Source organism: Vulpes lagopus, chromosome 2 (genome assembly GCF_018345385.1).
Source record: "Vulpes lagopus strain Blue_001 chromosome 2, ASM1834538v1, whole genome shotgun sequence".
Taxonomy (NCBI): domain Eukaryota; kingdom Metazoa; phylum Chordata; class Mammalia; order Carnivora; family Canidae; genus Vulpes; species Vulpes lagopus.
The window spans coordinates 163,152,105-163,171,288 of record NC_054825.1 but is presented as its reverse complement, the minus strand read 5'-3'; the positions used below and the strand labels follow the sequence as shown (position 1 = coordinate 163,171,288).

At 48.2% G+C, this 19,184-nt stretch overlaps 1 protein-coding gene across 7 annotated transcripts in view; it reads right to left on the bottom strand.

Annotated features, from left to right (window-relative positions):
• Positions 1–6,411: 6,411 nt before the first annotated feature.
• Positions 6,412–19,184, bottom strand: part of VRK3 (VRK serine/threonine kinase 3) — a 36,591-nt gene continuing 23,818 nt past the window's right edge. For 3 of the 7 annotated variants that reach the window (XM_041744768.1, XM_041744767.1, XM_041744765.1), the window contains 5 exons: positions 18,971–19,103; positions 17,674–17,794; positions 12,017–12,075; positions 9,187–9,368; positions 6,412–6,778 (listed from right to left, as the gene is read on the bottom strand). In XM_041744768.1, coding sequence (XP_041600702.1) covers positions 9,187–9,368; positions 12,017–12,075; positions 17,674–17,794; positions 18,971–19,103 — 495 coding nt within the window. In that variant the 3' untranslated portion in view covers positions 6,412–6,778. Of the gene's footprint in view, positions 6,779–9,186; positions 9,439–10,167; positions 10,738–11,685; positions 11,748–12,016; positions 12,076–17,673; positions 17,795–18,970; positions 19,104–19,184 lie in introns of those variants that run through there. The other 4 variants (XM_041744769.1, XM_041744770.1, XM_041744771.1 and 1 more) reach the window with 4 other exon arrangements.

Here is a 19,184-nt window from a genome sequence, read left to right as displayed (position 1 = left end):
AATTCCTTGCGATTATTACGGTCTGGGTTCCATTTCCATTGTGATATCATGTTAGCCTTAAAATAGAAACTGCCAACTGCTTTGCCAGCAAAAATGGGTTTACTGGGGAATAAAAGAGAACTGCAATTGTTTTTTTTTTTAATAAATTAATTTTTATTGGTGTTCAATTTACCAACATAAAGAATAACACCCAGTGCTCATCCCGTCAAGTGTCCCCCTCAGTTCCCGTCACCCATTCCCCCCCACCCCGAGAACTACAATTGTTAATAAATAAATTAATTAATTAAAAATTAAAAAAAAAAAAGATAGAAAAAAAGAGGCACCTGGGTGGCTCAAAGGTTGAGCCTCTGACTTTGCCTCAGGTAGTGATCCTGGAATCCTGGGATCAAGTCCTGTATGGGGCTCCACATGGGGAGCCTGCTTCTCCTCCTGCCTATGTCTCTGCCTCTTTCTCTGCATCTCTCATGAATAAATAAAATCTTAAAACAAAAACAAAAAAAAGTTGCCTGCAAAACTGTAAGGTGAATCTGCAGCGGAGGCACGCTCTTATGCAGAAAAGGGGCAAATGGGGAAACCCATTGGAGTAAATTGGGAGTTGGAAGTATACTGGCTGAGCTGTTGGGGGGCAGGGTGGGATTAAGAAAAGCTAATCTTCCTCCCGCAGGGATAGTGGAATAGTATACCCCCTGCGAGGTCAAATCTGTCTCTTCCTGTTGGGTTTGCAATTGGCTATGAATGTTGGGGCATTAGGGCTCTTCTTGCTGAAACCACCCCACTTCATTTTAGCCCAGTTTCTTGTTACTAATTTTCACTGTAGTTTATGCAGTGGTCACATCCAATTTATTTTTTCCCTTTGAATGTCCATTTACTTTTTTCTATTGTGTCCATTAATGAGAAAACATGTTCAACCTTAGAATTATGATCCAATATAGTGAACATGTGTTGGCATAAAGTTAACTGCTCTTCAAATATGATGTGTCAAGGGGTGCCTGGCTGGGTCAGTTTCAGGGAACCAACGACCCCTGAACTTGTTTTTTTGCAGGTTCCAGTTCCAAGTTGGGTGTAGAGATTATTTAAAAATAGAAATTAGGGCAGCCCTGGTGGCACAGCGGTTTAGCACCGCCTGCAGCCTGGGGTGTGATCCTGGAGACCCGGGATCGAGTCCTGCGTCGGGCTTCCTGCATGGAGCCTGCTTCTCCCTCTGCCTGTGTCTCTGCCTCTCTTTTGCTCTCTCTGAATAAATAAATAAATAAATAAATAAATAAATAAATAAATAAATATTTAAAACAAATAGAAATTAAAAAGAAAAGTCGATGTGTCAAATTCCATCTTTCACAGCACAATTTGCTTTGCCCTTCAAGATTATGCAGCATCTCTTGACCAACGACTTTTTTTAAAAAAATTATTTATTTATTTATGAGAGACACTCAGAGAGAGGCAGAGACATAGGCAGAGGGAGAGACAGGCTCCATGCAGGGAGCCTGATGCAGGACTCAATCCCAGGACCCTGGGATCACGACCTGAGCCAAAGTCAGAGGTTCAACAACTGAGACACCCAGATACCCTATTTTATTTATTTTTAAAAGATTTTATTTATCTATTCATGAGGGAGAGAGAGAGAGAGAGAGAGAGAGAGAGGCAGAGACACAGGCAGAGGGAGAAGCAGGCTCCATGCAGGGAGCTCAACGTGGGACTCGATCCCGGGACTCTAGGATCATGCCCTGGGCTGAAGGCAGGCACTAAACTGCTGAGCCACCCAGGGGTCCCCTATTTTTATTTTTAAAAAATATTTAAAATTTTTTATTTATTAATGAGAGACACAGAGAAAGAGAGAGGCAGAGACACAGGAAGAGGGAGAAGCAGGCTTCCTGCAAGGAGCCTGATGTGGGACTCAATCCCAGATCCCGGGATCACACCCTGAGCTGAAGGCAGACCCTCAATTGCTGAGCCACCCACGCATCTCTAAAAAAGATTTTAAGTAATCTATACACCCAGTGTGGGGCTTGAACTCACAATTCTGAGATCAAGAGTCACACGCTCCACCAACTGAGCCAGCCAGGTGTCCCTATGGCGTATTTTAAAAATCAAGAACTTGGGTGGCTTTTCTTCAGAATTAAAATATAATTTCAGGGGATCCCTGGGTGGCTCAGCGGTTTAGCACCTGCCTTTGGCCCAGGGCACGATCCTGCAGTCCCGGGATCGAGTCCCACCTCGGGCTCTCGGCATGGAGCCTGCTTCTCACTCCTCCTGTGTCTCTGCCTCTCTCTCTCTGTCTATCATAAATAAATAAATAAATCTTTTTTTTTAAATTCTTTTTTTAAAAATTTATTTATTTATTTATTTATTTATTTATTTATTTATTTATGATAGTCACAGAGAGAGAGAGAGGCAGAGACACAGGCAGAGGGAGAAACAGGCTCCATGCACTGGGAGCCCGACGTGGGATTCGATCCCAGGTCTCCAGGATCGCGCCCTGGGCCAAAGGCAGGTGCTAAACCACTGCGCCACCCAGGGATCCCAATAAATAAATCTTTAAAAATTTAAAAAAAATATAATTTCAGCATTTCAACTAAACAAATGGGATTTTCTCAACTTTATTTGTTAAAGAGAACCACTAGAGTTTTTGTCTTTTTTTTTTTATTTTTTAATTTTATTTATGATAGTCATACAGAGAGAGAGAGAGGCAGAGACACAGGCAGAGGGAGAAGCAGGCTCCATGCACTGGGAGCCCGACGTGGGATTCGATCCCGGATCTCCAGGATCGTGCCCTGGGCCAAAGGCAGGCGCTAAACCGCTGCGCCACCCAGGGATCCCCCACTAGAGGTTTTGAATGATAGAGAATTGAAAAATATTGAATGGCAACAAATCCTAATAATCTTTTAATCCCTCAGTTCCAACAGCATAAAAAGTAAGAAAACAATTTCCTGAGACTTATTTCAATGAGAGTAGCAGAGCCAGCAGAACTGTTTGAAGGGCATCGTGTAGAAGGGCAGGGCAGCCAGTGATTCCCACAGAATCATGCGAGCTGTGTTCCTGCTCTGAATAAACATTGTCTGCATCTTTCACAAACACCCATCAAAATTTGTATTTGTAGAATCTCCATCAAAAGCAGTAAAATTCTTCCTGTTAACTTCCAAGTCAGTGTGAAAAATAAGACAACAGGCCCCAAATGGAGTTGCTTATGCTAAGTCATGTATCACCAAACCCAAGCTTACAGTTTCAGCTCTCCCAGTCATGGAATCCCAATGAGTCACTCAGGAATCACCCTGATGAGCACTAGTCAGATAATCCCCCTGCCAAACCCCTGAAGGACAGGGACCCTGCACTAACCAACCTGCTTTTTGGCCTCTTCCAAACTTTTTTTTTTTTTAAGATCTTATTTATTTATTCACCAGAGACACACACAGAGATAGAGAGAGAGAGAGAGAGAGAGAGAGAGGCAGAGACACAGGCAGAGGGAGAAGCAGGCACTGTGCAGGGAGCCCGACGTGGACTCGATTCCGGGTCTCCAGGATCAGGCCCTGGCTGAAGGTGACGCCAAACCACTGACCCCCCCGGACTGCCCCTCTTCCAAACTTTCTTGTTCCTGCTTCCTTCTGCCCACGAAAGTCTTTCACTCTGTATAGCTCCCTGGAGCACCTATTTGACCAATTGGATGCTGCCTGGTTCATGAATCATTGAACAGAGCCAATAAGGTCTTTAAAATTTGCTCAGTGGAATTTTGGTTTTTAACATCAGTAAAGGAGTCTCCATGAACATTTGCTGTTGTTCCTAGGGTCTCATCCAGAAGAGATTCTATTTGTACTAGTCTTGGAAACAAGCTTTTATCACAGGCAAATTATTTCAAAACTTTTTTTTTAAAATTTTTATTTATTTATGATAGGAACACAGTGAGAGAGACAGAGGCAGAGACACAGGCAGAGGGAGAAGCAGGCTCCATGCACCGGGAGCCCGACGTGGGATTCGATCCCGGATCTCCAGGATCGTGCCCTGGGCCAAAGGCAGGCGCCAAACCGCTGCGCCACCCAGGGATCCCGCAAATTATTTCATAAGGGAAATGATTTGCCCTTTGCAGTTGTCTACTGGGATGCCTCTTTTTTTTTTTTTTTAATTTTATTTATTTATTCATGAGAGATGCAGAGACAGAGACATAGGCAGGCTCCCTGTGAGGTGCCTGACACAGGACTCATTCCAGGACCTCAGGACCATGACCAAGTCAAAGACAGATGCTCAACCATTGAGCCCTCCAGGCGTTCCATACTGGGGCACCTCTTGGAGCCATACCACATACCTGCATTTACTGAAGGCTCACAGGTGTCCTGCATTAAAAATTATTTTAAAAAAAGAAAAAGAAGAGAAGAGAAAAGAAAAAAGAAAAAAGAAAAGAAGAAAAGAAAAGAAAAGAAGAGAAGAGAAGAGAAGAGAACAGAAGAGAAGAAAAAAAGAAAAGAAAAGAAAAGAAAAGAAAAGAAAAGAAAAGAAAAGAAAAGAAAAGAAAAGAAAAGAAAAGAAAAGAAAAAAACCCAAACCCACCACCAGCCTCTGCACTACAAACATCTGATTAACTTTGGGCCAGAGTTTCATTTGGGAGCAGAAGCAAGGTGTAGAGGACAAGGAAAGGGTTCCAGTCACCATTGACCACATGTTGCCATGTGATTCTCACCTAATGACAACACCCGGGCAGCCCCGGTGGCGCAGCGGTTTAGCGCTGCCTGCAGCCCAGGGCGTGATCTGGAGACCCTGGATCGAGTCCCACGTCCGGCTCTCTGCATGGAGCCTGCTTCTCCCTCTGCCTGTGTCTCTGCCTCTCTCTCTCTCTCTCTCTATGAATAAATAAATAAAATCTTTAAAAAAAAATAATGACAACACCCTCCTCTCTCAGAGGTTGGGGGGACAAGCTGCCAAATACGAGCTCAAGAACCTGGGCTCTGCAGACAGACAAAAGTGGATTCAGAGGCAGAGGGAGGGAAACTGTCTACACACTCCCTGCTGTCTGGTTGTTTGAGTCTCCTGCTGCCTGAGCAGCACTGGGTCCTGGCTGGCTTTGCCCACTCAGAGATGAGGACAGAGGACAGAGGGGCTGCGGGGACTGGGCAATGCACCAAGTGGCAGTGCGATGGAAAGGCCCGATGTTGACACTGTGACCATCCTGTAACCTGATTTGGGGCCCTGAAGGGTGGCTGATGTCTGTATTCTTTTATGGACTCATCACTCAAGTGCTAGAGAGGCTTTAAGGAGATTTGCAGGCGAGTTTTCTCTTTCATTGAGGAGTATCCCCTTCTGGAAATTGCTATACACACCTGATCTTAACTAGGAAATGATCATCAGCCTGCTAATCTCCCCTGCACCTTCTGAGCAGGCAAGAATTAGGGAGAATCAAAGTAGATTCTTCTCCGAACCGGCCTCTTACCGCCCCTTTCCAGAGTAATGGTGAATGATTCCAGATCCTCAAGACCAAGTCTGGGAGGTAAGTGTACCCCTCTGTTCTGAGTCCCTCCCAGTCTGGTCACTGGACACATGCTACTGGTCAGGCTGCCTCTGAAATCTCTCCACAGGCCCTCCCTTCCTCCAGCCATGGCCACTGCCCATGCCTCATGCTCCCAAGGGAGCAGCTGTGCCTGCCTCCTCCACCGTCTCTCTATCCAGGCTCTCTGCAAGGTGCCTCCCATCCCTGGGCCCCTGGGTCTTCATCACAGCACCGTGCCTTTTTTCCAGCACATGGAGTATAACCCAGTCATCTCATTTAATGCCTTCTCCTCAACTGGATGCTCCAAAAATTCAAGGACCTCAATGTGTCTTCTTCATCAGGATCCTCCATGCAGCACGACTAGTGTCATGCAGCAAAAATTCAAGATATGCTTGCGGAATATTTGTTGAATACGAGGAAGGATAAATGTCTGGAAGGGTTTATGGATGGAAGAATGAACAGATGGATGAAAGGATGAATGGTGGATAGGAAGGTGGGTGATGGAAAAGTATATGGAAAGATGGGTGGATAGATGGAAGAATGACTCAGTGGATAAACAGATGGATGGATTGATATGTGGATGGCTGATGGTTGGATGAATAAATGGATGCCTAAACAAATGGATGGGTGGATGGCTGGAAGAATTAATAAATGGATGGGTAGATGGCTGAATAAATGGATGGGTGAATGGGTGGTTGGTTGGATGGAAGAATGGATGGCTGGATAAATGGACAGTTGAATAAATGGATGGGTGGATGACTAGATGGAAGAATGGATAGATGGATGGATGGATAGATAAATGGATAGATGGGTGGGTGAGTGGGTGGATTGGTATCTACATAAACTTTCAGTAGATGGATGAAAGGTTGAAGGGATGGACATATGGAGAAAAAAAGTAAACTTTCCAAAATGAACTCCTTTTGCAGACACTTGACTCTCCATGCTCCAATGAAACAATTTATTACCAAAGCATAGTAGTGCCAAGAGTAGCAGGAAGGGTCCCCATGGAGGGGACTGGCTCACCTCCTACCATGAGTTGGGGGTCTTCTCTGTCTACAACCCCAGTGGCTGGCGGGAGATGACAACTGAAAGAATGGGACAGTCGAACTGAGGAATTCACATTATCTGAAGCTTAACTGCTGGGTTCCCTGAGGCTAATCAAGACTGATTCATAGTGTGGTTTAAGCAACAGCAGGCATGTGCATTCGAGGGATCTTTCTAGAAGCATATCTGTGATACTACAGCAGGCCTTCAGTCACATTTCTTGCATTGTTTTTTTTTTTTTCTATTTCAAACCTCGAGTCAAAAGTTCTGAAAGAAAATAAAAATGGCTGTTAGTATCTTACTCATTCAAGGAGCACCAATGAAACCCCTACTGTGTGAACACTTTCTAGAGGTTGGTGATACTACCACAAGAACAAGAACCTTTGTTGGACTTGGAAGAGGGGGTAGACACTACAAATTAAACACCCCCACTTCTTTCCAGAAGGGGATGAGGCTGTGTGGAAAACCAGTAGTGTGATGAGGGGGTGGGGAGGTGCCTCACGAGGGCAGTCAGGGAAGGCTCAGGTCTGAGAGTCAATAATGAGAAGGAGCAAGTCATCAAAGATGAAGGGAAAAGTGTTCCAGACTGTGAGAATGGCAAGTGCAAAGGTCCTGAGGTGGGATCAAACTTGGCCTGATTTAGGATCTGAGGGGAAGATAGTGTGGCTGGCACAGAGTGTACAGGAGAGGTTGAGGGGAGGAGGGGAGGTCAGCCACACAGCCCCCGGCAAGGAGCTTCCATAAAGCAGAAGTGGGATGAAAAGCAGAGGTGGGATGATCTTCCAGTTACTCCAAGGTCACCAGGTTCTTTGAATAGCATCTCCTCATTAAGTTCCTAACCTTGGGACAAACCTGCTACTGAGCAGACTTACTCAGTTTCAGATCCCAAACCACAAGGACCCTGAAAGGGGATGTTAGGTTCTGAGTATTTTTTTTCTTTTCTTTTCTTTTTTTTTTTTAGATTTTATTTACTTATTCTTGAGAGAGAGAGAGAGACAGAGGCAGAGACACAGGCAGAGGGAGAAGCAGGCTCCATGCAGGGAGCCCAACGTGGGACTCGATCCTGGGCCTCCAGGATCACGCCCTGGGCTGAAGGTGGTGGTAAACCGCTGAGCCACCGGGGCTGCCCAGGTTCTGAGTTTTAAATTTTCCATTGCACCAGGCAGACAGGGAGGCACCGCAGGACCGGCCAGCACCCACAAGGAGACCTGAGTCTCGGTCTGTTAGATTTGGGTGGAGTCTCTGTGCAGCTGGCCAGTGAGGGGCAGGTGGGGTCCCAGACAGGCCAGACAGAGGAGACCCCGCCCTCATAGAGCTCAGAACCAGTAGGTGGCTATGACAGGTGACCTTGCGGTCAGCCACCCCCAGGGTGATCCTGGGAGAAGGGCAAAGGCAGAGACCTGAGGAGATGGGCAGGGGAGGCTGGCAACCTCCTGGAGGGATAGGGTGAGTGAGTGAGGGTGTGCGCAGGGTAGGGGGGGTAGAGGTTTCCTGGACAGCTGGGGGACACAGCAGCTGTCTGCAGCACTGGAGAGATAGGCAATGGGCAAGCTGTGTGGGTAGAGTCATGTTTTCACTTTTGGAGAGTCTCTGCGCTGGGGGCCAGCTGTGTGTCATGGGGCATTGAGTGGCATCCCTGGCCCTCTACCCATTCAATGCCAGTGGCACCCTTTCCCCAGTCGTGACAACCAAAAGTGTTTCCAGACACCCCCTGGGGCACAACATGGCCTCCATCTGAGGACCCTTGACTTTGGACACTGAGCTTTTGATTCCAGCTAGCCACCAAGACCAGAAATTATAACTCTGTGGACGGAGGAGGGCCTGGGGGGAAGCTTCTCTTCGTAACACGTCCACAAAGCCTTGCCAAAATTAACTGTCGAATTAATTAGTTTATGTAGTCTTGACCTCCCCCCAACGTCTGTACACTCTCACGGGGCTGATGGGAGTGCAGACAGGTACAGGGCTCCGATGGGGAGCCATCCAGTTCTCTCTTGCAGGATAAGAACCCCCTTCACAGACACACACGCGCCCACCTGAGTGAGGCCTGTGTACACAGGTGTTCAAAGCCACGCTGCTTGTAAAACAGACCCCCCACCCCCGCCCGGGAAACCAAGCAAATGCCCAGCCACTGGTTCTAGAGGGTATCCTTCCAACCCACAAGGGAGTCTGGTGCTGCCATATACAAGGTTGTGGGCCACAGGGGAGAGCAAGGTGGCACCGGGCACAGAGCCAGTGTGTTTGGTGGTGGGGTGGGGAGACAGGGAGTCAACTCAAAGGAAAGCAGAGGCTACAAGTGGTGGGATGAAGGGATGGAGGAATATTTCCTGAGGGCTGAAAGGTTCAAGAACCCTGTGGAAAAATCCAGTATCTAACTGGGAAGTTGGCTCTGGAGTAACCATTTAATGGCATCTGGGAGAGTGCATGGGTGGCTCAGTCTGTTGGGCATCTGCTTTCCCCTTGGGTCATGATCTCGGGATGCCAGGATCAAGCCGGCAGGCTTCCTCCTCGGCATGGAGCCTGATTCTCCCTCTCAACTCTGCTCATGCTCTCTTTCGCTGTGTCTCTCTCAAATAAATAAGTGAAAAATCTTAAATAAAAAAAAAAGCATCTGGAAAAGCAGGGTTGGGGCCATGGAGGGCTGTTAAGACTCACGAACTTCTCCCACTGGAACCTACCTAGGGTACCATCTGGAGGTCCACGGGGTCGTAGGCTGACACCCGCAGGTCCTGCAGCAAGGCTTTCAGATTGTTCCTCAGCATGACGTAGGGTGGCTTCTCATCATATTGGAGGGTCATCACCACCTTCATGTACTCCTGCAGGGTCTCTGTGGTCCAGATATCCCCATCACGGGAGAGGCCTGAGAGGGGGCCCAACCCAGAGCCTGGGGGGCTGTGCCTGTTTGGTCAGTGCTTCTTCTGCACCTGAAACTGCCTCAGACACTTAGATTAATTTTTTTTTTTTTTTTTGTAAAACGTCAAACCTATGCAACAGTAGAACAGTATCACTAGCACCAGCATACCCATCATCCAGTTTCAACAACTCACAGCTGATCTCATTTCCCCTCTGGTATTGGTAAAGCAGAGGCCAGTTAATTATATCATTTTACCTATAAACCTTTAGTGTGTATCTCTAAAACAGGAGTCAGCCACTTTGAAGTGTCAGAGTGGTGGCACCTGGGCGGCTCAGTGGTTGAGCATCTGCCTTTGCTCAGGTCACGATCCTGGGATCTTGGGATGGAGTTCCCCATCAGGCTTCCCGCAGGGAGCCTGCTTCTCCCTCTGCCTCTTCCTGTGTGTCTCTCATGAATTAATAAATAAAATATTAAAAAAAAAAGTGCCAGAGTGTAAGCAGTTTTGGCTGTGTGTGTGTGTGGTCTGTGTACCACAAAAGCAGCCAGAGATGACAGTAAAGCCAGTGGTCAGGTTGTGAGGCCAGACAGGTTTTACAGACTCTGTAGCCTCATTTTAGACAAGTTTCATGTACCATGAAATGTTCTTTTGATTTTTATCCCTCAGCTATTTTTTAAAAGATTTTATTTATTAGAGAGAGAGAGAACAGGCAAGAGAAGAAGCAGCGGGGAGAAGAAGGAGGGGGAGGGGGGAGTGGGGGGAGCAGCAGGCAGAAGGAGGAGAAGCAGGCTCCCCATTGAGCAGAGATCCTGATGACGGACTCGGATTCGATCCCAGGACCCTGAGATCATGACTTGAGCCAAAGGCAAATGCTTAAGTGACTGAGCCACTCAGGAGCACTGCCAACACCCCCTCCCCCCGCCCCCTGCCACAGCCATGGGCTTGGCTTAGAATGGCTAAGACTCAGGGAGCTAACCCAGGGGTTCATTCTTCAGCGCCCAAGAACCCAAGGCTGGAGGGAGGGGAAAGTGACTTGAAGAGCAGAACCATAATCAGAACCCAGGATTTCAAGGTAACTGAAAAACGAGCCTGGGATCCCTGGGTGGCGCAGCGGTTTGGCGCCTGCCTTTGGCTCAGGGCGCGATCCTGGAGACCCGGGATCCAATCCCACGTGGGGCTCCCGGTGCATGGAGCCTGCTTCTCCCTCTGCCTGTGTCTCTGCCTCTGTCTCTCTCTCTCTGTGTGACTATCATAAATAAATAAAAATTAAAAAAAAAAAAACAAAAAACGAGCCCTTACAGAGCCGGAGGAGACAAACTATCCGTTTCTTTCTGCCTCCTCTTTAGAGGGCAATGTGGAAGTTCTACAGAAGCGGCACTAGGAAAAAAATAAAAAGACAGTCTAAATCTTCAATCATGGAGATTTAAAAATCATGCTTTAGGGCAGCCTGGGTGGCTCAGCGGTTTAGTGCCGCCTTTGGCCCAGGGTGTGATCCTGGAGACCCGGGATCGAGTCCCACACCAGGTTCCCTGCATGGAGCCTGCTTCTCCCTCTGTCTGTGTCTCTGCCTCTCTGTGTGTGTCTCTCACGAATAAATAAAATCTTTAAAAAAAAAATAAAAATCATGGTTTAGTGGGGCACCTGAGGGGAGGCTCCTGATCAGTGGAGAGCCTGCTTCTCCCTCTCTGCCCCTCCCCTCCCACTCATGCTCCCTTTCTCCTGCACTTACTCTCTTTCTAATAAATAAATAAAATCTTAAAATAAAAAGATGGTTTAGCCAAATCACGAATATTGTGCAGCTGTTTAAAAAAGGCTACAATGGATCTAGGAGTAAGAACACAGAAAAGCCAGTGTCGATGAATGGAAACAAGATGTTGACCAAAATTCATGTAAGGTGAGCCTATTTTCGTTTTTTTTTTTTTTTTAAATAACAGTTTTGTAAAAACAATGGTTTTGTAAAACAAAACCACGTGTGCATATATTTGTCTATGTTTGCTTCATACACAGAGGAAGAACTGGCAGCAGATTGTAGGGGTGTGGCTCCTCCCATCTCGGCGCCGTGCCCCTTTGCAATGTCTGCTGCTTCTCTCATCTCATGAGGTAGAGACACCTGGTCACCTGCTGAGTCAGAGACAGCCTTGTGACTTGCTTGAATGTGGCAGAGTGATATCTTGGGACTCCTGTGCTCTGCAGCTTCCACTCGTGTCCTTTTGGAAAGTTGTCCTAAGAGAGCTTTGTGAAGAAGCCCAGAGCTGAGGCCTCCCAGGCCTGCCAGTGACAAGCCAGCGCCAGTCGCCAGATGGGAGAGAGGAGCACTTGAACAAGCCTGCCCCAGTCGAGCCATCGGATGGCAGCATCAGCATGAATAATTCCTCCTCCCTACTTACCTAGGACCAGGAGAAAAATCACCAGGCAGGACCTGGCCCGTATTTCTATCCCAAAGAAATTTTCATAGAGAAATACAATTTTTTGTGTGTGGTTGTGTATGTGCATGTGTGCTGTTATTTAGAGACACTTCAGAATTTTGGGGTCAGGCAATATTTTCGTTTTTCTACGATGGGCATATATGCACATGGAGAGGCAATGCCAGGATGGACCCACGCCACCTCGTCCCCACCAAGGCCCTCAACTCTTCCTTTCCCCTTTCAGGACATACCTGAGGGACACATCCAGCGACTGCACTGTCCCACGAGGGTCTCCGGGTTGTCAAGAAACCTGACAGGACAGGGGCGTTTGCAAGACGTCTTTTAGGGAAGGGAGAGCAAACTTTTAAAGCAGAATGTCTAGCAGGTGTACAGTAGACTCCTGTTATTTGGGGTCACTCTCCTGTAGTGTGGCCTCCAACACCAGATTAGTAAATGCTTTTAGGGGAAACATAGCATCAGGTTCCTGTGAGGTTCTGGTTACAATGTTTTCACTGTGACTTCAATTGATCATTACTTAAGTTTGTCTTCTGTGTGTTTGGGTTTAAAGATACTTTAATACACTGTTGATTGTATTCACACTGAACTCACAGCCAGCAGCACTAGGACTCATGCCTGAAGGAAACTCACAAACACAGGTATTTTCTCTGTAAGACACGTCTCAGCCTTCTTACACTTCAGGGACACTAGATAGCTCTTCAGCACCAAGTGTGGGACCTTTCTAAATAGTGAAATCACCAACAAAAAGCACAAACATCTGGAAAATGTGGCTTTAAAAGGACTGCATAAAGGATCCTTGTTTACGATGTGAGATTGGCAATGAAAAGGCAGAGCATCGCCTTTTTCAGCCTCAGCTGGGACTGCATGCATCAGATGGCTCAAAATTTTCGCTACTCTGCGTGTGTCTGAGAATGATCTAGAAAGCACTGTGAGTACTGATTCTGGTGAATTCACAAATATAGAATCTGTAGATAACTGAGGGTTGACTATCTTCCTCTTTATAGATGCACACATGTATTTATACACACACACACACAAACCGTCTTGGTGGTCCACTCAAGAAAAATAGAAATTCATCCACTTCCCTTGCTCCGTCCTCACAGTCCCGGCCCACCAGTCCTCACGGTCCCAGCCCAATGTATCTTCTCTGGCCTGGACCACCGACCTGGCTCCCCACTCTCCACACAGTGCCTGGGTGCTGTCCTTGTCTCCTCCAACCCAGCCCAGAGGTCCCCAAGCTCCACCTTCCTGTTCCCTGACGCTCTCTGTCTAGTTCAGGCCTCATACTCTCTCCCTGGACCTCAGGCCTCCTCCCCAGTTTCCTGCGCATCCCCCACATGGCAAAACAGAGTTTTGATGCCTGGAACCGACTCTGTCCCTTCCTGCTCACAGCCCTCAAGGGACTCCCCAGTGCCCTGGGGAAAACCCCAAAACCCCCAGGATGCAGGGCTGCCAGTCCCTCTGAGTTTGTCTCTCTGACTTCCTCCTATTGTCATATGCTTGGGTCACACCAAATCCCTTCTGGTCCCCTATCTAGGTTAAGCATCCACCCACATCTCTTAGCTTTGGCACATATTGTTCCTTCTGCCCTGGATGGTTGTCTCCCATCTTGGCCCCCAGCAGGTGGCTGCTCTCCCTTCTGGACACTGCTCAATGGCGGATCGTAGTCCACGGATGCCCTAAGGCAACTGTCAAGACACAGGACGGGCCAGGTCTGACATTCCTCTCTCCTGGCAGCCTCAGGATATGTGTGGCAAATGGCTGAGTGATGGCACCCAAAAGCTGCACCCCTAGCATGCCATAAATTACATGAGCAACTCTACCACTGGCTGTTGGGAGGTGGGACCCCCCCTGCCCAGCCTGCTGCTTTAAGAGTAGGGACCAAATCCCAGGGGCACCTGGGCTTTCCCAGAAGGGGATGGGTCCATCAGAAAGCCTTGGAGAATCAAAATCTCTCTCTTTTATTCATTCATTCCATCGTGAACTAGAATGTACGGAAACTGAACAAATGTTGAACAAAAAGGCAATGCACACCAGTAAAGATGACCCAGAGGCCAAGTTAGGGTTCCAGAAAATGTGCATGTGGAAACATCGCCCCCTCATGGTCTTTTGTGTTACTGCCTCAGGTCTTGGGCCAGAGGCTGGGTGGGGTGTGTATAATGAGCACCTCACCATGGAGAATCTTGAGATTTCCGACCTTCCCCCTCTGTGGTTGTGGTCGGGATCTGGGGCTTAGAAATGAACTGTTCCTCGCAGTTAAATCATCTATATTAAGATTATTACTAAGACTTATCATATTTACTCTGCACTAATTTGGTAAGTACTTCTTCGGGAAGCACATCCTCTCATTGATGGTCTCTCTCCTGCGAAGCGGAAGGTGGCAGAGTTGTGAAAAGGGGGACAAGGTTGTTCTTAGGAGTGAGAGGAAGTAGTGGAAGCAGGTTTCGACCTAGTGGAGCCTCAGTGGAGCCTCGATGGGTGATTTCGCTGATGACAAGTGGTGCCCTCAGTGGATTCACATTTGGGTCTCCAGCGTTTCCTAGCACAAGGGCTGGCACATAAATGTCCTCAGGGAACAGGTTTTGAACGGATGAGTAGTTCATGGATGTGCTATCCTATCTGCCTAGAAACAATGCCTCCCCTTGCCTGCCTGGGGAGGTCCTCTGCTCTGTACAGACTGGGTCAGGCATCTCTTGGATGAAGGCACCCAGTGGCTTGAGGCCAAGTAACCTGCCTCCCCTCCACTCCCATGATGTTTCTGGGGCTGCCTCCGCTTTCAAGAGCAGCACCTACTTCTGCCCAGGTGTCTCCTCCCAGCCCAGGAACTGCCCGAGGCTGGGGCCATGTCTGCGTGACCTGTGTGTTCACACTGAAGCCCGGGCCTGTGAATGAAGGCTCATGCATGCTTTCCTTATTTTGTGAGTGCTCACTGTGAAATTTGACTGAAGGTGGCACCATGGAGTCTCTACCTGCTGCCCACTGTCACTTGTGCCCTGTTAAGGGCAGAATCCCATGGGTCAGCAGCCCCAGGCTGGAGACATTTCCTAGCCCCGCCGCTGCAGCCCGGGGTAGCTATGTGACCAAGAGATGCATGTCATCCCCAGTCCTGCCCTTCAGAAGCAACGAGAGATGGGGCCAGCAGAGCTAGCACCATAGGAGGATATATGCATGTTGGAGGGGCCAAGGCACTGTTCCTGAGCGATAAGTAAACATCTACCTCATTTAATCTACTGTGTTTTGGGATCTCCTCATAAGAGCAGCTCACCTTTGTCCGTAACCCAACAGAAGAGCATAAAGGAGCTGTTTGTAGGCTTTGGTCACACATAATGCTTTAGCAATTGGGCCATATGCTCCTATTGCCGGTGTTAACAATTCTGCGACTCATTTTCACCTGGCTTCATTTCAAAAATGGAAAGCTACTGGAAAAACTACAAAGTGCAAAAATCAATTCTGAGAAAATAGGGCAATGGGCTCATGTTCTGGTGGGTTCTGAGGCTGGCTTCTGAGGCAGAGGTTGCCTGTGGAAGCCTGGGAGCCAAGCGCCCCTCTCCTTGTGTCTCTCCCTCCTGCAGAGACATCAAGGGCGTATCAGCGCCAAAGTGAGACATCCTCCTTGCCTCACTGCCCTTCTGGAGGGCAATTGTCATCTATCACCATTGCCATGAGACCTGGCCTAGCCATTAAATCTAAAGGAGCAGTGCATGCCTGCACCATGACAGTCACCCTGGGGGACACCTGAGTCTCCAACTCAACGGTCCCAACTAGTCTGGCCTGTGACATGCTCTGAAGAGACATTCACTCTGTCTCTTCACTGTCACCTCCACTAGGAGAGGAGTTCCCAGAGGGTAGGGATGTTAGGCTCAGTTATTTCTGTCTCTCAAGGGACGAGAACAGAGTGTGGTACATAGAAAGTATTCAACAAGTATCTGTTGAGTGAAGGAAGCCTGCATCCAAGTGCCACCAGTCCATTTGTGATAAGCCTCTCACCTCGCTTTGAGATGAAAGAGCCTTCCCTGGAGTCGAATGGTTTGGCTGTGAGTCTAAGCACCTCTACTTAGTAGCTGTGTGACTTGGCCTGTTTCCCTGGGTTTTCTGTGCCTCAATCATAAGAGCATTTATCTCAGAATTGTTCTGAGGATGACACAGGAAGCACTGGGTGCAGTACTTGGCACAGATGAGTGCATGATAAATGCTGGCCTTGAATAGGTCATTATGAGTAGGCCAGTGTGACCGGGACAGATCTCTCCCTCTGAGCACCACAAGCAGGTCACCTGGGGAGGGGATAACTGAGCAGATACCTGAATAAGGATGAGATTCATGGCATGGTACCACTTGTGCCAATCAAATACACACCCAGCTGCAATATCACATATTTTCTATGGATCCAGATACATCCAAACAAATTCAGGAGCAGGATTTGGAGGCAGTGAACTTAGCAATGAAGTGAAAGATACAAAGTACAGCACTGGGTGAAAGGAAGCAGGAAACAGAATGAAAGTTAGAGCTCAGTACCATTTATGCAAATTAAATACACTCATCAGAGATTGTCCAAGGTCACAGATGTGTCTACATAAGCTCATTGAAAAGCAGTAGTTGGAAGCAGTAAACTTGATGCATGTGCAACGATGCAGTTAAAGTTGATGAACACGGTGCTGAGTGAAACAGCACCAGAAACAGTTGAGATTTAGAGCAGAATACGATTTATGCAGGTCAGATGCACACAGTGCCACCACCACCGCACAAGTTCAGGATACAGATACACTTAAGCAAACATTATCAGTAGAATACAGATTGAGTAAAAATGGTGGTGGTGGGGTATAAAAGGGAAAGAACAGAACGAGAGAGAGAGAGAGAGAGAGAGAGAGAGAGAGACCCAACAGGAGCTAGTGACACAGCATAGAGAACTGAGCAGCATGAGGGACTCGATGCCATTCCCTGGAGTTTCCCCTTTTCCTACCAGGCACACTTTCCCTGGATATTCCCATTCTCTCCCAAGGCTTCTGCTGACAACTCCTGAGAGAGCAATTGAGGTCTGAGTGTCTTTAGACGTCATTCCCGCACTTCAGACATGGATGGCCAACCACCTCCTAGATGGACCCTCCTGGATGACTCCTGGGAAACTCTCACCCCTGCCCCCAGGCTACACCAGATCTTGAATCCCAACTTCTGGGCTTGCAGGGCTTTGGGGGGTGGTGGTGGTGGTGGTGGTGGTGGTGTCCTGCTGTCTCCTGCCCTTGGTGCTGAAGAGCAAAGTGCCTCTGGGCACTTCCTTCCCAGCCCCGCTGCTCTCTGTCCTTGATACTGAATGTCTCTTTGCATTCAGCTACTCTTCTGCTGTCCTTGGTGCTGAATATCTAAACAAGAACTAACAGGATCTGGTGGTTTTATAAGCAGAAGGCAGGAAGGAAGTGTGGACACTGGTGGCTGGTGTTGCCACATGCTAAAGCAGGGCCCAGGCCTAACTGCTCACACTGGCCACTTGTCTGTGAAGGAATGAATCATGGTGTCCTGTGCATGGTTGAGTATTTTCTACAGGTCAGGCTCTGTGCTGAGTGCTGTGTACCTTATTCCCCCAAACCTTCCATAGACCTTAAGGTAGGTGCTAATAAGATCTCATCCCATGGAGAACACTGAGGCCTGTGGAAGTTAGACTTCCCTCCCAACACACTGCAGTGGCAGGGTTGGAGCCTGACCCCAGGCAGTGTGACTCCAGAGCCCATGAACTTGTTTGCTGGAATGGATACTAGAGGACATGCCTGAGAACTGCAAAGGCTTTGGCTCTGCTGGACACTGCCTCCCCCTCCTTTTTGTTTCCTGCTGGGTTCTGAGCTTCTGCCTCACCTACGAGGGTGCTGGGCCAGTGCTGGGTTTTGTTGACCCCAAGACTCACTTCTCTTTCAGCTTCATGATATCTTCGATGTTGGGAAGGCAGTTTGTCCATGGCAGGATCCCGTAGAGCCACTTCAGCAAACAGTAGCCCAGGGTCTGGAGGTCACTGCGGCGGGAGGGCCCTGGTGAGGGAGGGCAGGTGGTGGCAGCTCAGTCTGAATGCTCCACTCACTGACACATCCACCCTCTTCCTTTCTCTCTCTGACTTAATGCACTCATGCACTCAACCATCCAAGCACACAGGCACTCACCTGTTTATTCACTTTTCATTTGCCTGCTCTTATGTTCTCATGAGTCTCTCAATTACTCTTGTTCACTCTCTCAGCCATGCCTACATTCCTGTTTTCACTATTTTACTCCCTCATCTACTTGTCTTTCATTCATGCACTCATTCATTGAGTTCTCAGAGTTCTGTGCACCAGGCCCCATTCCACATTCTTAAATCCCAGACAAGAGTTTGGTTGGGTCCTTGTCCTTGACAGTCTCATGGAGACAGAGTATGGTGTGGGATTACCTGAGCAACAGGGGTGGCAGAGCAGGGCATGAAGGAGCCCAGATAGAAAAAGGTAATGAAGACTGTGGGATTTTATTTTTTTATGCTTCTTGAATGACATGATTTAGACAACAATTCGTATATGCATTCAACTTCTCAGTCAGCATTGAGAGTTGACTGTACGAGAACTTCCACCACTTGATGTGGAGGCACAGGTACCAGGCCACCCCTTCCCTGTGGGAGCTCAGTCTGGTGGGAGGACATGGGTAGGCATGTGGATGGCCATGCTATCAAAGGATTTGGGAAGGAGAGGCTGAGATCTCAAGGAATCTTCTTCTCAAAGTACTCTCTTCGTACTCTGTACACTTTCTTTGGATAATCTCATTCCTCTCCCAGAGCTTCAGCTGACAACTCCTGAGATACTGCTGATATGTGCGTCTCTGTCCAGACTTATTCCTGTGCTCCAGACATGGAGAGCTAGTTGTCTCCTTGACAGCCTCTCCTGAATGACTCTCTGGAGTCACTGGGCAACTCTCAAGTTCCAAGTCTAAACCAGATCTTGGATCTGAACCCCTGGACATGTGGAACCTCCTTGTGTCCAGCCGCTTGCTGAATGGTCTTGGTGCTGAATGGCTGCCCTATAACTCCCTAATGCAGGCTATTCATGGTTCTGAATCCCTATTATAACTCCCTTAGTGTGATTCCTGTGTCTGGTCACCTTCTGTCTGTGGCTACAAAAACCTAGTGCTGCCCTTGTGTGAGAAGCGTGTCTCCTTGGCCCCGAATCCCTTCTCTGGACTCTTACCGCATCCCTTGTGCAGGTCAAGGCTAATGAACTCGAGATCCCCCTCATGTGGGCTCCTGCTGCCTTCCACATATGCCACATGTTTGCCTCCGGGGGCATAGCGGAAGGTGAAGCCATAGCCGGCCAGCATCACCTGTGTGGACATGTGGAGAAGCCATACAGTTTGGAGCTTAGGAGCCAGAGATTTCAATCATGGGCGCAATTTGAAGTAACT